At 39.5% G+C, this 18,505-nt stretch overlaps 1 protein-coding gene across 2 annotated transcripts; it reads left to right on the top strand.

The window, feature by feature from the left end:
- The first annotated feature begins 1,492 nt into the window (after positions 1-1,492).
- On the top strand, positions 1,493-17,942 carry LOC131232720 (serine/threonine-protein kinase ATG1a). Of its 2 annotated transcripts, XM_058229159.1 has the most exons (14): positions 1,887-2,026; positions 4,241-4,333; positions 4,607-4,724; positions 4,910-4,968; positions 10,932-10,996; positions 11,449-11,542; positions 11,640-11,720; positions 11,821-11,932; positions 13,074-13,131; positions 13,261-13,619; positions 13,703-14,067; positions 16,596-16,893; positions 17,006-17,076; positions 17,274-17,942. In XM_058229159.1, the coding sequence occupies exons 2-14, from the start codon at positions 4,331-4,333 to the stop codon at positions 17,511-17,513; spliced, it is 1,923 nt and encodes a 640-aa protein (XP_058085142.1). In that variant the 5' UTR covers positions 1,887-2,026; positions 4,241-4,330; the 3' UTR covers positions 17,514-17,942. The 2 variants fall into 2 exon arrangements, with proteins under 2 accessions (XP_058085141.1, XP_058085142.1); XM_058229158.1 differs by lacking the exon at positions 4,241-4,333 and having other exon boundaries at positions 1,493-2,026.
- The last annotated feature ends 563 nt before the right edge of the window (positions 17,943-18,505 follow it).

Genomic DNA, 18,505 nt, shown 5'->3' with positions numbered 1-18,505 from the left:
CATACATGTTAAATAAGGTTTTAATTATTTTATTTTTCTAATTAAAAATTGTTGGATTTGTTGAATTAACAAGTAACAAAGGGAGCATTGTATCAAATGGATTGATGGGGTTTTATGCGCTAATGATCCTATAAGCAACTCAATCCAACGTTCCAGTAACGCAGTTCTCATGTGGCCAATTTGGGCCCGAAAAATCTGCTTAATCTGAAATGAAAGGAAATAAGTAGAAGGGGAAATCGGATTGCATGTTGAGTTACTCGGTATGTTCTTTGGTATTGACTAAACTCAGTTGGGCCCACCTTAAATGTACGTGGTCTATCTACACTGTGCATCTGTTTCTTCTTATAATTTAAAAGATTGAGCTCAAAATTGAAGCATATCCAAAAATCAAGTGGATTATACTAGTGGGGATAATGATTTCCACAGTTAGAAACATTTCTAGGACCTACAGTGATGATTATTTGCCATCTAACCTGTTTATAAGATCATATAGACATGGTCAAAGGGATGAAGGGAAAACGCACATATAAGCTTGATACGAAGCTTCTGACACCCTCAAGAATTTTTCAACGGTAGATGGTCAATTCAACTGTTTCATGTGGTGTGGTACATTTGAACATTGAATATAACTTTTTTTGGGTCTCAAGCTTTTAAATTATCTAATAAAATGGATGGACGGACCGGATAAAATACATAAGTCATGGTGGACCTCAGTGAGTTACTCACTACGCAATCCGCTTCCGTAGTAGGGTCTAATTCGAGTAGCGTGGAGTTGTCGACCTTTGTGGAGCCCGCTATGAAAATTTTCATGCATCCATACGGTGCATCTCGTCTTCCTCCTCAATTTCACTACCCGGCCAAAAAATCATCCTGATCATACCCTTGAGTACAGCACACACGAGGAACAGTGAAAATCATTGCTGAGATCTATAAATTAAATTAGTGTGGGTCACCTGAGTTTTGAAATATCCTTTTATTTGGTTAGATCCTTAATCCTAGTGGGATGCGTCTGATGAATGGATTTGATTTTATATGCATGAAATGGTTGACCCCATAAAATAGTTTCGAATATTTTATTGGTTAGGCATCCCTCCAAACTGTTCCCTATGGTGTGGCCCACCCAGGTAGCCCATAAGGTGTCTTTTGGTTTTATGACGTATCATCGAATAGCACACCTCATGGACGGGGTGGATCTGAAGAATACATCATGATGGCCCCACAAAAGTTACACTATCACGCTGACAACAAAAAAAAATCAGCGGCTCACATTTAACTCAACAGATCGAAGGCCAAGATCACTTTCGACGCGACTTTCGAACCCAGTGCCACTCAAAATAGCTCCTGCCGGATGGACGACTCGGATAATAGGAACATCTCTCAATGTGGGGCCCATGTGGAGACACATTCCGATGCTAGTATCCTGACCTGCGACAAAGGCAAATTGAAATCACCACAGTCCCGCGAACTACCAAACTCCTTCCCGTTTTCCCATCGTTACCTGAAAAACGAGAGATTGAAGTCGGATGGGAATAAATCTTCTCTAGTTTCCTACCTTGCAAACTACACTTCTTCTCTCTCTAAAGGAGACATCAATCTCTCCCCTAGAAGACAAAAGTACACTCAACTCCCAAAACTAAAATAAAATTACACTGAAACCCTTCTCTTTTCCTTTCTCCACACCATGCATTTCAACAAATAGAAATCACTCAATTCAAGGAAAAAAAGAAGAAGAAAGAAATCCCCCCCCCAAAAAATCTTGAGAAGGAAGGAGTGGTGGGCCATGGATTTTCCAGGAGGGACTCGCTGCAAACTGGTGGGCGATTATATACTTGAGCGCAGAATCGGGTCGGGCTCTTTCGCGACTGTGTGGTTGTCCCGGCATCGGTGCAACGGCGTCGAGGTGGCGATCAAGGAGATCGACAAGAAGCAGCTGAGCAGAAACGTGAACGAAAGCCTAGTCAAGGAGATTATAATCCTTCAGCGAATCCAGCATCCGAACATTATACGCCTCCACGAAGCTATCCAGGTGAGAGAGCTCAATCGAATTCCGATTCGGTGTTTGGATTTTTCTTAAATTCGTTTTAAAATAAAATATAAAATCTTTTCCTGACTTTAGATGAGTTGAAGATTAATACAAGTGTTTTTTGGAATTGTATTTATTATTGTTGTTCATACTTTCTTTGTATTGATCGAATGCGAGAGTAAGTTTTGATTGTGGAGGAATTATAGTCAGTTTTTACAGGTGGGGCCCATGGTTCAGTAATCCGGACTGTTGGTTGTTTGGGCCCCACTGCGGATGGACTGTGCTCCGAAATTCTGATGGATTGGATAGTCCTATCCTGTTAATTCGTTACTTGTTAATAGATTGTTAACAGGAGGAATAAAGCAATTGTCTACATTCAGTTGAAAACAGGCCTTGGTGGATAGGATAGGATCTGATGATCTGGGAGATTTTTGGGGTGTCATCCATCCACAGGGGTCTCATCAGGTTAATGGTCTGGATCACTTAACCATGGGCCCCACTCGTACAAACCGAAACCTGAGTATCCCCTGTATGCTTTAATGTCAATGATTCCATAACGCTTCATTATCCCGAGGATATGTATCATACTGTTCGTGCTAGTCGACCCCAGGTTCCCTGATCAAGAATGGCTTGATGGGTGGGCCCCATTGGCGATGCCATATCAGAAGTTGTCTTTGGAGGGCCCGTACTTATGCGGCCAATATTTGATCCATTTCCATATGAACATGGACCGCTGCTGTATTCCTTTTATTAGCTGTCTATCTGTGGAGCATAGTCCATCCTCAGCATATGATCACTGAACCATAGAGCCGCACCAGTACAGAGGTTCACAGCTTAAGGATAATGTAATTTTTATCGATTACAATTGGATAAAAATAATTGTGGTCCTATGCAATTGAGTTGTCATATTCCACATTACTTGCGTTGTTCATGGATGTGTGTGATACAGGGCATCTGAAAATGATGTTAGAATTTGAAGAATTTTTCATGAAAGTGAAAATTTGAAGAAGTTATCATTGATATTGGAGAGTTTGGCAAGTTTCATAGTGGGCTGTGGATATTGATGATTTTCATTCGAGGGGTGTGCACAATGTGAATTGCACTCACTTGAGAGTGATGGGCTTGGAACTCATGGTTTGCACATGGCCACATGCCACATTGGGAGATGTGTACATGATCTGAACCACCCATCAGAAGGGGCCCATTGTGAAGATGCCTCAGCCCAGAAATTAGGTTGGCTGCCTCACTGGTGATCCAGACAAGCATGTTTAATGTGGACCATTGGCCAGTTTTCTTTAATCAGTCATTTATTTTGTGCTTTTATCATCCACCTGATGAGCAGCTGGGCCTGTTTTTTGGTCCAGGGCATCTCTGTAGCAGGGCTCTCACCCTGAGTGGCTTGGCATGTGTGAGTAGCAAAGTGAGTACCAGGAAAGTGCACTGAGCATAAGTCCTCTCAGTTGGTTAGCATCAGCCAATTAGCTAACCTGTGGAGGGAAATTATGGTTGCTGATATGGGTTGTTGGTGACAGTATTCAAAATGCCCAGAACAGCCTTGCTGACTAACCACCTTTGGATGCCTAGGGAACAAGCCTGGGGAAAGAATGGTACTTTGCATCCACAAGGTCTTACATAGCCCTTTTGGATCTTGACTGCACGATTTGTGGGGAGAAGCTGGAATGGGTTTGGATGTGGGAGCAAGGAAACATCTCTTTCAAAACGTTAAGAAATGTAAATGAATAGGAAGCATGAGTGAGAGGCTGCATCTGGCTCAAAGGTTCCTGCAACTAAGTTTTGGATATTTGGTACCTCCATGTCACACTTGTGTGGTTAACAACCTTAGAGTTGGTGATTGTCTTTAAACATTTTGTACAAGTCATTGTTAGTTATTGCTAGTTTTACCTCAGTCTTCACCCATTTTCATATTAGTGCTATTTGACCTCATAGCTCTCTCCCCTATATGAAGGATAGTGCTGTTCCTTTGCCTTTATTATCATATGTATGTATGGTGTTGTTTATGGTTAATGCTGTTTCCCCTGTTTATTCTATCTGGCTTCTTTGCTACTTAATTCTTGTTATTTTTTGTTCTTTTGCTCTTCTTTTTTCATGCTTTGGTTAGATTTTGATTCTAATGTTGCCTGTGGCACGTGAAAAGTTATGCTCTCTTTGTTATGACAACCATCACTAAAAGGGATTTTTGCATATTTCTTGCACAAGTTGGTGTTATCAATCGATTGTCGTGTATGTGCCTGCTAAAGATTTCTTGTTTGGGTTCTTCGGTCAAATCATGTGTAAAGCGTCCACGCCATGGTATGCAAACATTCAGTTTAAAATTTATCTTTGTTTCTTAATAGGTTTTCTTGGTGATGCTGTCCATTTTTGCTTTTATTCTCCAAGCCATTTTGATATTATTATTATTATTATTGGTTGAACTTCGCAAGTTGGTTGTATTAATTTAACATTTTTGGGTTGCTGTATAGGCAGCTTTGGAATGTGGGCACATGTTCTTGCTACACGCGTTTACTTTTCTTTAGATTTTATATCTACAGATCTTGTCTCCAATCTAATATTATTTCATTGCAGACTGCAGATAAAATATACCTTGTCTTGGAGTACTGTATTGGTGGTGATCTTGCTGCTTATATTGAACGTTTTGGAAGAGTTTCAGAGGCCATTGCTAGACATTTTATGAGGCAATTGGGTATGATACTTCTATTTCAGAAAACATTTAATAAATGATGGAATCAAAAGCTTCTTCCATTAGAGTTTTTGTCTCAACCTCATGCATTTTGAAATTCCATTTCACTCATCTCACCTTCTATGATGCATGTGGTGTACTGGTGTAGGCTTTCACAAGTCATTAATTCCTTTTATTATCTTATCTAGCTTCAGGATTGCAAGTTCTCCGTGAAACCAATCTCATACACAGAGATCTAAAACCACAGGTAATATTTTCTTCTCGAACTAGGTTTTTAGGTTTTTTAAATGTCAATAACAAAAAAAAAAAAAAAAAAGACCCATGTTTTTTTAATGGATTTCTGTATGTTGATATGAACTGAATTGTTTGGTTACCATATAGACTGAATTTAGACTGGTAAATTGATTTGGTATTTCATTACATACTTGATTATTGTATTGCTTGATGTTAAATCTAAAGTAGAATGTGCATAGCCACGAGTACAACACAGATAACAGAGGTGGAATTCGGAAAGTCCTAAACCACAACAAAAGGTTACGGTAAATATTGTAATCTATGTTTGTATATATGCTATTACACATCGGAGCTTCTTGCCTCTAATGCATGCGTATGCATGTTATTATGCATTTAGGCATTTATTTTCTCTTCAGTTTGTAAAACAGTTGGCGTATGTGTATTTTTATTTTTATTTTTATTTTGAAAGATGTGTATGTGTATTTGAATTAACAGTCCTCCCAAAAAAGACCAACATGTGTAAGTAAGATTGGATCTTCTTGCCAAAAGCATATTCTTGACTGCATATTATTATCATATGGGAGAAAAAACCACCCAAAACTGTCATACCCCTACTATTATCCCAACTAATTTGGGTTGTCCATATAAATCTTGTTCCTCCATTCCACTCTATCAAGGGCAATATCCTCAATTAAACCATAGGCCATCAAATCAAGTCTTTTCTTACTACATCCATCCATGTCCTTTGGATCTGCTTCTTGTCCTTTTAGAGCCTTCAACCCGAACCAACTCACTCTTTTTAACCGGCGTAGTTGTTGGTCTCCATTGCACATTACCAAACCATCGATGTCGACTTTCCCTCATCTTACCTATTGGTGTTACTCTTAAGTTCCCTCAAGTATAGTGATTTTCAATTCTATCCTTCATGGTCTTGCCACTCATCCATATGAACATCCTCATTTGAGTTGCACTCTTCCTATGAACATGTTGTCACTTAACCAAACACTGTCTCATAACATATGGCTGGTTGTCTAGCTATCCTATAAAATTTCCCCTTCAGTTTGATTTGTACATGGCGATCACATGAAACTCCAAATGCACATCTCTACTTCTTCCATCCAGCTTGAATACTATGAGCAACATCCTTCTCAATCTCTTCACACTCGTGAATTATTCTCTAGATTTTGAAATTGGGCATTTTGGGTTCGGCTTGGTCAGCAATGTGAAGTAATTACTCGTTTCCACTCATATTATGATGCAGGACCAATGAATGGGGCTAAATATTGAGGTGAGATCATTCAACAAATTAAATTAATTATCAAAATCACAAAACATGCTAAAATCATCAAACATCTCAAGATTCCAACAAGAAACTATGAATAGTCTAAGCCACAATTAACAAACTATGCCATGCATGATAATTAAATACTTGAAACTGGGATCTAATGGATGTAAGAACATCCAAATAGCATAGGAACACCTCTATTTCAAAAGGGAAGACTAAATACTACCTAGGGCTTGCTTAATTAGGTTGTAGGTAAACCTAGGGTTTAGGGAATTTGGGGAAATATCGAAATTAGGGTTTAGTTGGCTCAATTGGCTAAGAGGTTTGGGGTTTTAGGTATTAATTGAAGGGAATTAGGGTTTTGGGTGGTAGGATGTTTGGCATTTTAGGTTAATTAGGGAAATTAGGAATTTAGGGTTTGGGAGATTTGTGGAAAATAGAAAATTAGGGAATCTAGGGTTAGGGAAAGGGTTTAAGGTAAGGAATGAAGGGGTTTTGATGACATGGCAAAAGGGGAAAATAGAACATTAGGGAACATAGGGTTAGGGCAAGGGTTTAGGGTAGGGAATGAAGGGGTTTTGATGAGATGGCAAAAGGGAATCAAATCGGTAAAGAAGGGGCTGCACGGACTGGCCTTGGGCTTCACACGTGTGTCCGTACGGTCAAACGTGTGGGGTTAGGGTCTAGGTTCTGGGTTCCCTAGGTTGGGGTTTGATGAGGAAGGTTAAGGAAAAGAATGGGAAAGGATTCTAGGAGGGTTTGGAGGTTTGGAAAAGTAGAAGATGAAAAGTTTAAAGGAATACATTGGATGGAGAAGATGAACTGCGGTCGATAGTGGGAAGCTTCGCACTTTCGTGATTGAAGAAGGGCTTCACACCGATCTTCTTTCCAAATCGCTTGGAATAGGTCTTCATATCGCATGAAGAGAGAAAACAATTGAGTTTTTTTTTTTTTTGAAGAAAATAATCCACCATAGAGAGGTCACACGTCCCCCCTTCTTTTATAGTCTCAGCAAGTTTTGAAATTACAAAAAACAACCCTGCCATATCTAATAAAAAAACACAATACGTCTCTCATAAATGTTCCAAAATATAAATCAAACTATAAAATAAATCCTAAGATCAACCCTACGCCATTGAATGGTCTATGTATCATCCATCGGGCCCCACAAGTGGTCACGATCACAATCCAACGATGATAATAGTCCCGATTGCAATCCAACGGTCAAAATGATATATTGATGAAGATCAACGACCTGATGCTCCTCAGGAAGATGCTCATGAAGATCCAGTCCTAGCGGGCCCGATGTACGGGTCATCTAACCATAAGGACACCGGTGCTCTCCTCACATACACTTTAACGGACAGCGCATGGATGTCCTCATCATATTGTTACGAAAATTGCATTCCATTTGCTCTATTTTAGTCCCACAAATTTTAAAACCTTTTAGATTCTAAAGCATCCCTCCATAGTTTTAACTTTTTTTTTTTTTTTTCCCCATAGTTCTAGCTTTGTGTTTACACCCTCCCTCGTCCTGTTAATAAAAATTATGTCATCTGCAAACAACATACACCATTGGACCTCTGCTTGTAAATGCCTCATTAACTCGTCCATAATTTTCAATCTTGATCAATGGCTCTCCCTTTGGCTACTTTAATGTCGAGAGGAATTTGGCAAGGAGACCCTCTCTCTTCCTTCCTATCTCTTTTGGTCCCTGAAGCCTTGAGTCGTTTGCTATGTAAGGGTCAATCAATGGGTTTATTCCAAGGTTTTCTGGTTCCTGACTTTTCCTAGAAAATTACTCACCTAAAGTTTGCAGATGATATTCTTAATCCTCTATGATGGCGTCAAGTCCATGGTCAACAATCTCAAGAAAACAGTTTGGTTATTTGAATTGGTCTCTGGGCTTAAGGTCTGACATCCTATGTATTAATCTCCCCTCCTTTGAATTGGATAGACTTGCTTATGTTTTCGAGTGTTGTTCATGTTCTTTCTCGTTCTCCTACTTGGGCCACTCCCTTGGGCTTGACTTGGGTCATGGGCCTCTTATTTCCCTTTTATTAGTTCTATTTTATTTTTGTTCATTTTTTACCCTCTCTAAGGGTAGTTTATGTAATTTTTCCATTCATTTAATACATAAAGAGAGAGGGTGGTGAGGACATCCGGGCACCATACTGGAGGAAGAGGGCTAAGCTAGTCTCCTTATGGCTAGACGACCATTACATGGGGCCCATTTGGCCCAATTTATATTCCTAACCACATTGAGGACCCCATGTGCATGTTCGTGCATCTTTGAAGACCCCATACTGGGAAGATGTACGTGGGCTGCACATAGGAGCTTGATGGACACATCAGACCGTTGGTGATCAGACCATGGGATCATCATCTTTGGACATCTTGTTCGTGGACTCCCATGAGATACGAAATAGTTTAATTATTTAGATTGTTTACATGCTTCGTTATTTTTTTTTGTATAACTTATATTTGTGTTGAGATTAGGGAGTCAGGAACAAAAAAAAAGCTTTGTGTTTTCTCTTCTTCATGTGATTTGGAACTTGGGTGTGTTGTGATTCTATTTCTCATTCAACGGAGGTGCGAGGCTTCCATCTATCATCTTCCTTCTCCCTTTATTTCTATTCAAATATCTTCTCCCATTCCTATCCAAAACCATCCAAATCATTTTTCTTCAACTTTTCACCATCCAACTTTAACCCCAATCGAAATAAACCACCGAGGACCCAAAAACCCTATCCAATGACTCACACGTGTGATTGTACGATCACATGTGCATGCCCCTAGGCTGACCATACGAACAACCCCTCAATCCCTTTATTTCCCCTTGCTTCCCTCATTAAAATCCTTTGATTCCCCATCCCTAACTCTACATATAAACCCTAACCCTAGATTCTTTAATTCCCTAATTTCCCAAAATTCTCAAACCCTAAATATCTAATTTCCTTAATTGACCCAAAATCCTCAATTCCCATGAACCCTAATTTTCCAAATTTCAGATTTTTCCCTTTCCTAACCCTAATCATAGAATCTACAAGTCAGTCTCTTGAGTGTGGAATATGCCTCTGCTAAATTGGAAGTTCTATTCTTCCATCGGGCCTAGTTTTAATTGATTTATGTGATTTTTTAGCATGCGGACATGTGATTTAGGTTAAATCAGATTTTATTTCCTATTGTTTACTCTTAATTACGTGGTAGGTTAGCATCTTTTGTAAATTGAATTATTTTATGGACTCTTTCATAATCTCCATGTTGCATGCTAGTATTAAATCATTTGTCCTGTATTAGAGGGCTAGGCATCAAAGTCTCTCTCTGAGTTTGTTTTCTTCCTAAGTTCTTTCTTCAACACTTTGCCCCCCTTTTTGTGGTATTTAAGTTTGTGTTTGGTTGCACCAAATTTCATGATATTTGGTGCAACCAAGCGCAACTGCAATTGAAAATCTAGTAGTGTGTAGCTTATGCTACATGCTTCACACTTTAAAGAGTAGAATGCTACGCTACATGCTATTCGCTATTTGAAACACTGGTTGTGGTTGACGTCAAGAGCCAAATAAATAGTCTTAAAGCTGTATGGTGAGAAATGTAGTCCAAATGAGGTGGACTGTTTGGTGAGAATATAAGCTTAGGCTTTGGGTGTGGGCATTGTGGTGAACATGGTTATTGGGTTGTCACGAGGTGCAGCTTGTGTTGTGGATGAGGTCAACAGCCAAAGAAATGTAGTCTTAGGCTGTACCATGAAAAATATAGTCCTAATGAGGTGGAGTGTTTGGTTTTTGGAGATGCTCTCTCTCTCTCTCTCTCTCTCTCTCTCTCTCTCTCTCTCTCTCTCGTTTTGCAGGAAAACCATCCACTTCAGAATATGTATAATAAGACTAAAAGTTGGGGAAACGAACTTCTACTAGCAAGATGCCTTATCCTTGTAAATGGGCACTTCATTGATTCCTGATTTTCTGTTCTCATGCTTCTATGTTTAGAGCACAAATGTAGGGACTTATATTTTCTTTGCTCGGGACTTCACAGTTATAGCTTCCATGCTCTTTATGCACGAACTGAAAACAACAATTGGGTTTCCTTATTGGACATTAATATCCCTGATGAGGCAAAAATATGTTTACTGTTGCTTACATGCATGAGAATGGAAAATAGGTAAAATGAAAATTCAGTTAGGATCGCACGAATGTCAGATCTGAAAAATAGAATCATGCAAGGACTTGTGGTTCCTATGGTGGAAATGTGGTTTAGGTTTCCTCTTTTTTGCTTTGATACCATGCAAGAGGGAAAGTCATGTCTTTTGTGCATGAACAGAAAAATTACAATTGGTTTTTTTTTTTTTTTTTTGGACAGTAATATCCCTGACCACATGAAAGTATGTTTACCCCTGTTTACATGCATAAGAATGAAAATTAAGTATAAGGAAACTTCAGTCACTTCTCTCATACAATTTGGACATCTGCGTGTAGAACTTTCTTGTGATCTCCATGTCTGTGGCACCAATGCCTTATTTTGTTTTGTTTTTAAAAGGAAACTTTGTTAATCAGAAGAAAAAGAAAAAACAGGCGGTGAATTTGTTTATTCGTGTTCAGGAATATGATTTTAATTGATTACTTTACCTATTTTTTGGATATCCAAAGTATGTTGTTCATTTTTATTTATTTGATCCATTATGCTGACATTTGCAGAATCTTCTATTGTCAAGTAAGGATGAAACTCCAATTTTGAAGATCGGAGATTTTGGTTTTGCAAGGTAAGTTTCTTGAAATATAATACAGCTGCAGTCCTTGACATTTGACTTTTGATTTCAACCTGTTTACATGTCCATCTGATGCATAGTTCATGACTAAATGCATCTTGCTTGAAAGGAAATGTTACAACACAGTTCATATTTAATGATCAATTGCTTTTTCCCTAAAAGGAAATGGTACTCCACACTTCTAGTTGCTTTCTTTTTCAGTTTTTATCTATTTCATTTTGGTTGGCACTTTGACCATTTCTCTCATTACAAAGCATGCTATAATCTCCTCACAACTAGTAATGTTTGAAACCAAACTCAGATGTTTTCTACTAGCTCATATATTATAAACTCTAGTAGTCATTATTTTTAGGTGGGTAAGATTGGTGTATCTGATTTTTTTGGCTGGTCTCAGTTCTTCTTCCAATTCTATCTTTTTTCTTGATTAAAAAATGCCTCCCTTGTAGGTACCTAACACCTCAAGGGTTAGCTGAGACTTTATGTGGTTCACCATTATACATGGCTCCAGAGATCATTCAGAACCAAAAATATGATGCGAAGGTGTTATTACACAACTCGTTCCTCGCATCAGTACTACCTATGGTAGAGTTTGTGCAGATATTTTTCTGTTCTTCAAGTTCATGAGTGCTCTGTGCAGGCTGACTTATGGAGTGTGGGAGCAATTCTGTTCCAGCTGGTCACAGGGAAGCCACCCTTTGAAGGAAATTGCCAATACCAGGTTCTTATTAAAACATTCATGTATTGCGAATTTTTGTTTGAAAGATCTCTCTATGAGAATGGCTGTATTTGACCTTATCCTGAATCACCGCTGTGTGCAGCTTTTCCACAATATTTTGGCATCTAATGAGCCACAGTTTCCACAAGGTGTTTTGGAAGAACTGCATCCTGATTGTATAGATCTCTGTAGAAGCCTTTTGCGGCGTAATCCAGGTAAAATGAACAGCTACAATAACTGATTGTTGAGCTTAAAATTTCTATAATCCACTAAGGTCCTGAAGGTCGAATTCTTAATGGCTTCAAAATTCTGCTAATAGGAAAGCAGCATAAAAAGGTTTTCATTGCTATAGATAAGAAACGAGTAACAAGGATCTTCCTTTTTTCTAATAAGCAATAAGGATCTCTAATTTTTTGGTGTCGATCTTACTCATAGGTCCTTTATTGGATTCACTGCAAATTTTCATGCCATACTCTCTTTCTTAAATTTCCTGAGGAGTATTACATAAAATTTTGCTAATTCTACAAGGTGAGATCCCAGCCCCTCTAGACGCTGCCACATGTGCCAATCTGGCAGATTTGTGGGAGATTCGAGCCATCCATCAGGTGTTCCCATTGTGTATGTCCCTGGTCCAGTAATCGGGTCAGTCAATTCATCTGGTGGGATGAACATGTATGTTGAATGGGGACCATTGGCTAATTTTTCCTTAACCTCATTTTTTTTTTCATATACTTTGGTTCACTTATGATTGATCAGCCTGATTCTTGGGACAGGGCACATACATGCAGTCCACCTAAGGAATGTCTTCAAGCTTGTGTCTGTGCCATCTGGGCATGTGTGGTTGTGTATGGTTTGGGATGTACTCATTGTAGAATTAGCAAACCTTGTATTACATATCCTTATAGGGAGGATTACTGTTGCATCTAATTGATGATGCAAATCCAACACAATTGTAGGACCACCATGTTGGATAAGATGGCCTTAAGTGGCCATTGTTGAGTTCTCTGATCTGCCATCTCTGTTCATTCTGGGCATCGGCATCAGCTTATATGGATGTGATATGCCTGTATTGGCCGATATGATATAGATATTCAAATTGATGCTAGATCTCCTACGTGTCATGCACGGAGATGATGTGCTTGATAACTAACTTAAATATAAGCTTTTAGCACCAGATTCTTAACCCATTAGGAATTTCAAGTGTTTTCCAGTGGATATTCATTGGGTAACTTCAGGAATCAAGATTCAATTAAATTGCATCTCTTTTTCCTGATGTACCTTAACGGCAATTGGCAAGTACAGCTGACTCGAGAAAGCAGTTCCTGTATGTTGAGTCCTTGTCAATTATTTCTGCAGTTGAGCGACTGACGTTCGAGGAGTTCTTCAATCACAAGTTCATGGTTGAGCCGCCAAGGTTGATTTGAATCTTTGGACTTGAAGCTTTTTGTTTATTTGTTGGTTTGTCATGCTATAACTCAATACTCATCCATAATGAAAATGAAACCACTTGCCATCATCAATTTCTTTACTCCTACATGTGTAGGCCGACAATGGGTGCTGGAGATAACTCCCCCCTTCAAGAAAGAGGAACTCTGATTGAGCAGGAAGAGGAGCTAACAGATGACAAATTATCTTTGATCTCTGAGAAGGGGCCTCACATGCATTCTGGGAGCATGCTATATTCATCTGTGCATGATGAAAGCATTATATCACAGAAGAAACAATTGCTTAGAAAAGAATCATCGCCTGTGGCTACAGGAGATGCTCATGAGTGTAGTTTAAATGCTACAGTTGATAGCCTAAGAAAATCTGTAGATGGTCATCTATCCAGTTCATCAGATCAAGGGAGCATGGAGATGGGAAATGTGGACCGCGGGCTTTCAAGCATAAGCACAACAAAAGGTATGTCTCTATTAAGAAGCTAGTTGTGGGTTCAAGTTCTTACCTTAGCGGACCATGAACATTTCCTTGTCATATCTATGCAGTTGCTGACTCACTGGAGCTCATTGAACGCGATTATGTTCTTGTTCCTTCTAATTTTACTTCAGTGGAGACGCTCACTTCTTCGCTTGAGGCATCTGTGCAAGAAACTTCTGCAACCAGAATTTCTAATTGTCCAAAAAAGACAACTGTCAAGGGCATAGCTGATCCAGTGCGAATAGGGGAGCCGGCTGTTAGTTCTGTTGGTGGTGCAGAAAATTTGGGTTGCCATGGGTCTGCTCCATTAGCAGCATCACGAGCATCTACTGAGTTGGTGGATGTTCAACGACAATCATCCTTGCATCCTTCAACTAGGCTTCGATTTTTACATCAGTATGTCCATTCTCTTTCTGAACTAGCGCAGGAAAAGGTACGTCAATCCATCTGTTGTTTTTTCCATAACTATATGCCAAGGTTATGATATTGTATGTATGGCAGTATTCTTTCACCTCTACTTCACTGCCAATGGCACTTAGCAACCCTTGTGGAAACTCATGTAAGGTCTCTTCTCATTTAACTGTGCCCTTGGCCCCAATTTATGCCATATGCATGCACTTATGCTTCAGTGCTTTCAGTGTTTCATACAGAGTCCTTTTGTCTTTGCATAAAAGAGTGGATCATGAGACATTATTCATGATGATATGCAAGGCTATGCATGGATGAGTTAAGTTCGTGTCTATTTTTATGTATGTATGTATGTGTTGTATCAACATGTTAGTTTCATTTTAGAGTCAGTTTGAGACTTTGATAAGATAAGGAAAAAATGTCTAGAAAAAAGTCCAGGCATGCAATTTTATCCCAAATGAATTGCCTTATACGGAAAAAGCCTTGTTCTTTGGAAGTTTTTCAACCACATACCCAGGCCTTCCTCTCTGTGTGGGAAAGCCCCCCCCCCCCCCCCATCTTTGGGATAGGATCTTGGAGAATTTGGAGAGGAAGCTTTCCTCTTGGAAAAGCAAACTTCTCTCCTTGGGTGGTAGGATCACCATGATTAAAGCTTGTCTTTCTAATATGCCAATTTATTACATGTCTTTGTTCCAATGTCCTAAATCTGTCATTCTTAGAATCGATAAACTTCGTAGAGAGTTTCTATGGCAGGACGGTTTGTTAAATAGGAAATTTCCCCTCCTAAACTGGAAGGATGTTTGCACCCCTATCTCCGAAGGGGGTGTTGGCATTAATAGACTGGAGCTAGTCAACGAACCCATGCTAGGGAAATGGGTATGGTGGTTTAGTAAGGGAGAGTCTAATCTTTGGGGATAGATCATTGGTGCGAAGTATGGAGCGGTTTCTAGTAGCAGATGGACTAAATCCTCCACCCTCTATCGATCTTCCCAAGTTTGGAAAGGGATTACTAGATCTGCCCCAAAAGTGCTGAATGAGTTGAGACTTGTTTTGGGCAATGGGGTATTTATTAGATTCCGAACTGATAAGTGGTGTGGAGATTCCACTCTATGCTCGGACTCTCTTGTTGTAGCTTCTCTTTGCCCTAACATTGATATCTCTGTAGTTGAGTGCTTCTCTGGGGAGGGGGTGAATGGGATTTTGGACCCCTCTTAGGACGAATCTGCTTGACTCAGAAATAGATGCCCTGATGGCCCTGTTGTCTCGTTTGTGGGGTTTGTCTTTCTCTAGGAGCAGAGGACTCTTTGGTTTGGAGCTTGTCTTCTTTTAGGTCCTTTTCAGTGCGGTCGTTCTACAAATCCCTTGCCTTGTACTCCCTGCTTTTTCCTGTCCTTCAAGCTCAGTCTGGTCGTATGGGGCCCCTCCCAAAGTTGCAGCTTTCGCCTGGTCGGTCAGAAAGAATCTCATTCTCATGGTGGATAGTCCCTGCAAAAGAGGAATTCCGCTGTTTAATGTGTGCCTCTTATCTCTCCAAAATGCTGAATTGGTCGATCACCTATTCATCCATTGCTCCTTTATGCGGGAAATCTGGTCTCGGCTTCTGATTTGAGTAGGAGATGATTGGGTGCTCCCCTCATCAGTTGGGGATCTCTTCCAATCCTGGCACGGGGGGATAGGGGTCTCTTGGGTTAGAAGAGGTGAAGACTGAGCCTTCTCATGGTTCTTTGGGCTACCTGGTACGAGAGGAACAATCAATGCTTCAGGGATTCCAGTGTTGTTGTGGCAGGGGTGTTTTGTGGGGTTTCAAGCTTGTTTAGAGCTTGGGCCCCTAAGTCCTAGTCTAGGTTTCCCTCCCTTGGGGGTTGGGTGTTGTATTTTCTTTGTTTCGTTAACCTGGCTTTTTTTGTTTTCCGTTTTTCTGTTCATTTTGTTTTCTACTCTCCGGGCTCTGCCGGCTAAAGTATTCATCTTTCGAAGAAAAAAAAAAGGAAAAAGAAAAAAAAAGGCCGTTACTGATATTGAATACGTTGATTCAGACCCATTGAATGGTTTAATCTGAATTAGTTGTAGGATATTTGAATGATATGAACTTGTTTTGGATATAGCAGCATCACCTCTATCACACAACACAGTTTATGGCATCTTATTATGCATGCTTTGTTTCCTGTAATTTTTTGAGTTCTAAGATGTAATCATGTCTCTTTTAACATCTCTTAAGTTTCATTGTAAAATTCCATCATTTTTCCTATTTTTCCCATAGCGATAGATTCCCCAATACATATGTTATTTCCCTTATGATACCAATATGTTTCCATATCCCAAGGGTGCAATACATTTTTTTTAACGATCCAAGGGTGCAATATATGGATCAATGCCGATAGTGCGAGCACGCATAAATGTATGTATCTATGTGTTTACATGTTTGTCTGTATGCATAAACTAGGCAAATGGGTATTCTACTTCTATGTTGATGATCTTGGTACTCAACTTGTCGTAACTGGTATTTGACCAAGGTTGCAATGCTAGTCACTGATGTTTTATCAACTTTTGCAGCTGAATGCACAATTGCATCTTGAGTCATTTTCAATTGAACTGGTAGCTTTAGCTGTATGGAAGGAGGCTTATCGTGTGTGCAGTTCTTGGGTAGCTTCCAGTATTGAGGGTGGATCCCTTGAGAGTTCTTCAGCGAAAGAATGTCCACCTGATCACGAAGGTTCCTGTTCATCTCTAAATTTGGCCGAGGATGTCGATTTCAGGAGTCCTGCATCCATTTGCTCATGGGTGAAGAAAGGATTTATTGACACTTATAATCGAGCAGACAAGATATCTAGTTTTATCCAGAATATGAATGGTTAGTCCATTGATTGAGGGCACTCTATTTGTCTCTCTGACTATTCTTTGTTTTCCTAGCTTGGGTTATTGTTTCTGGATTCCACTTAAGGATAATAAATACCATGTCTCAGGTAGTGCTGAGATGCCAGATGCGATGGATATTGTGTACCAGACAGCACTAGCAGCCGGTAAAAGTGGCGCTGTAAGTAAATCACTTTCTTCTCTTTAATTTTGTTATGTCTTGGAAGGAAAAAAGGAGATTGGGTTTTTAAACCTTTTCAATCCGAAGATAATAACAGATCTGTAAAAGTACTAGCAGCCTTTCTGTTTTTCTTCATTTCCTCAGAGCAATTTGTTCCTCTATTTCATACTTGCCTTACAAGTACTATTTTCTTTTAGGTGGATGAGCTTATGGAAAACAGGAGCAGTGCAGCAGCATCATACTCAAAAGCAACAACTCTGCTGTCATTTATCTTGACAGAAGCAACATCACTACCTCTGAATCCACCATTTTCTCTGTCCGTTTCTGATCAGCAGCGAATCCACGGATTCATTACCAGGTTGAAAGCTCATCAAAGCCAGTCAGAAGTGAGACCACCCCAATCTCCCAAGCAAACTAAAGGCTATCTTAGCAAGTAAATATGATTTGACTCATGGGTATTCCTCCAAGGCAGCACAGGTACAAGCTGGGTGGATTGCTTTGAATCAACACAAGCAGTCCATATTTTTTTTTGTTACGGTTGATGCTTGTGTTCAAATTTTCAAACTGGGAGATGACTGGTGATTACCAAAAAGACAGCTAATTGCAGTATATAACACCTCTAGAGACTGTCCAGTCTCTCTGCTAAAATGGGCAGGGTGCCTGGAATTTGCATAGAGAACTCTTTTTTTTTTTTTTTTTAATGTATAGAATGCAATGTAAATAAATGTCTATTCTTTAATTACACAAGGTTGTAAAATCGTGTACATACCTGTTTATAGCATTTTCATACAGGCCTTTTAGTTCCCATTTGAACTTTGAATTTGAAATCAACACAGCAACTGAGAACAGATTATAATTACTGAATATGACTCTCAAATTTACCCTTGTTTTTCCTTGTAGCCTTGAAATATTCTGCAAGGCTGCATAATAGGGGTTATTTGATACTCGGGCAAACTGTGATACTCTGGACACATGCACACAAATTATACACGTGGAATACATGTACCACAAAGTGAACTGGGCAAATAGCGGGACACACTAATAGATAGCAGGTAGTGCCAAAAGAAGATTTTGATTAGATGAACTGGGCCTCAGAATAATGGACATTTGTTCACTAGTTTTGGACTACCAAAATCTTTCCATCACAACTGTCCATTTTGATGTCCATTAGTCAGCTGGTTACAATCATGTATTCAGTGCACTTTTGTGCTATGGTCCATCTGCATTAGGGCCCATGTTTAGTTAGTTGAAATTGAGGTTCACATGCCAGTGGTAAAATCTGTCTCCATGCATATGGAGTACATGCACATGCCGCTTGTACAATCTGTGTGCATTCACATGTAGCATCAGACTTTGACGGAGTAACAGAATTTCTCTTATTGCAATGTGTTTGAAGAAAATGTAACTGCCAATTTATTTTTCATTTCAG

The sequence above is a fragment of the Magnolia sinica genome, chromosome 18 (genome assembly GCF_029962835.1).
Source record: "Magnolia sinica isolate HGM2019 chromosome 18, MsV1, whole genome shotgun sequence".
NCBI lineage: Eukaryota > Viridiplantae > Streptophyta > Magnoliopsida > Magnoliales > Magnoliaceae > Magnolia > Magnolia sinica.
The sequence above is the reverse complement of the archived record's forward strand: the minus strand, read 5'-3'. Positions and strand labels throughout refer to the sequence as shown.

Excerpts from the sequence above, each read along its gene's own strand:
- LOC131232720 (XM_058229158.1), top strand. The coding sequence starts at position 1,781 with ATGGATTTTCCAGGAGGGACTCGCTGCAAACTGGTGGGCGATTATATA. Across the intron at positions 11,543-11,639 it reads ACCAAAAATATGATGCGAAG|GCTGACTTATGGAGTGTGGG; the intron begins GTGTTATTACAC and ends TGCTCTGTGCAG. Across the intron at positions 13,620-13,702 it reads AAGCATAAGCACAACAAAAG|TTGCTGACTCACTGGAGCTC; the intron begins GTATGTCTCTAT and ends ATATCTATGCAG.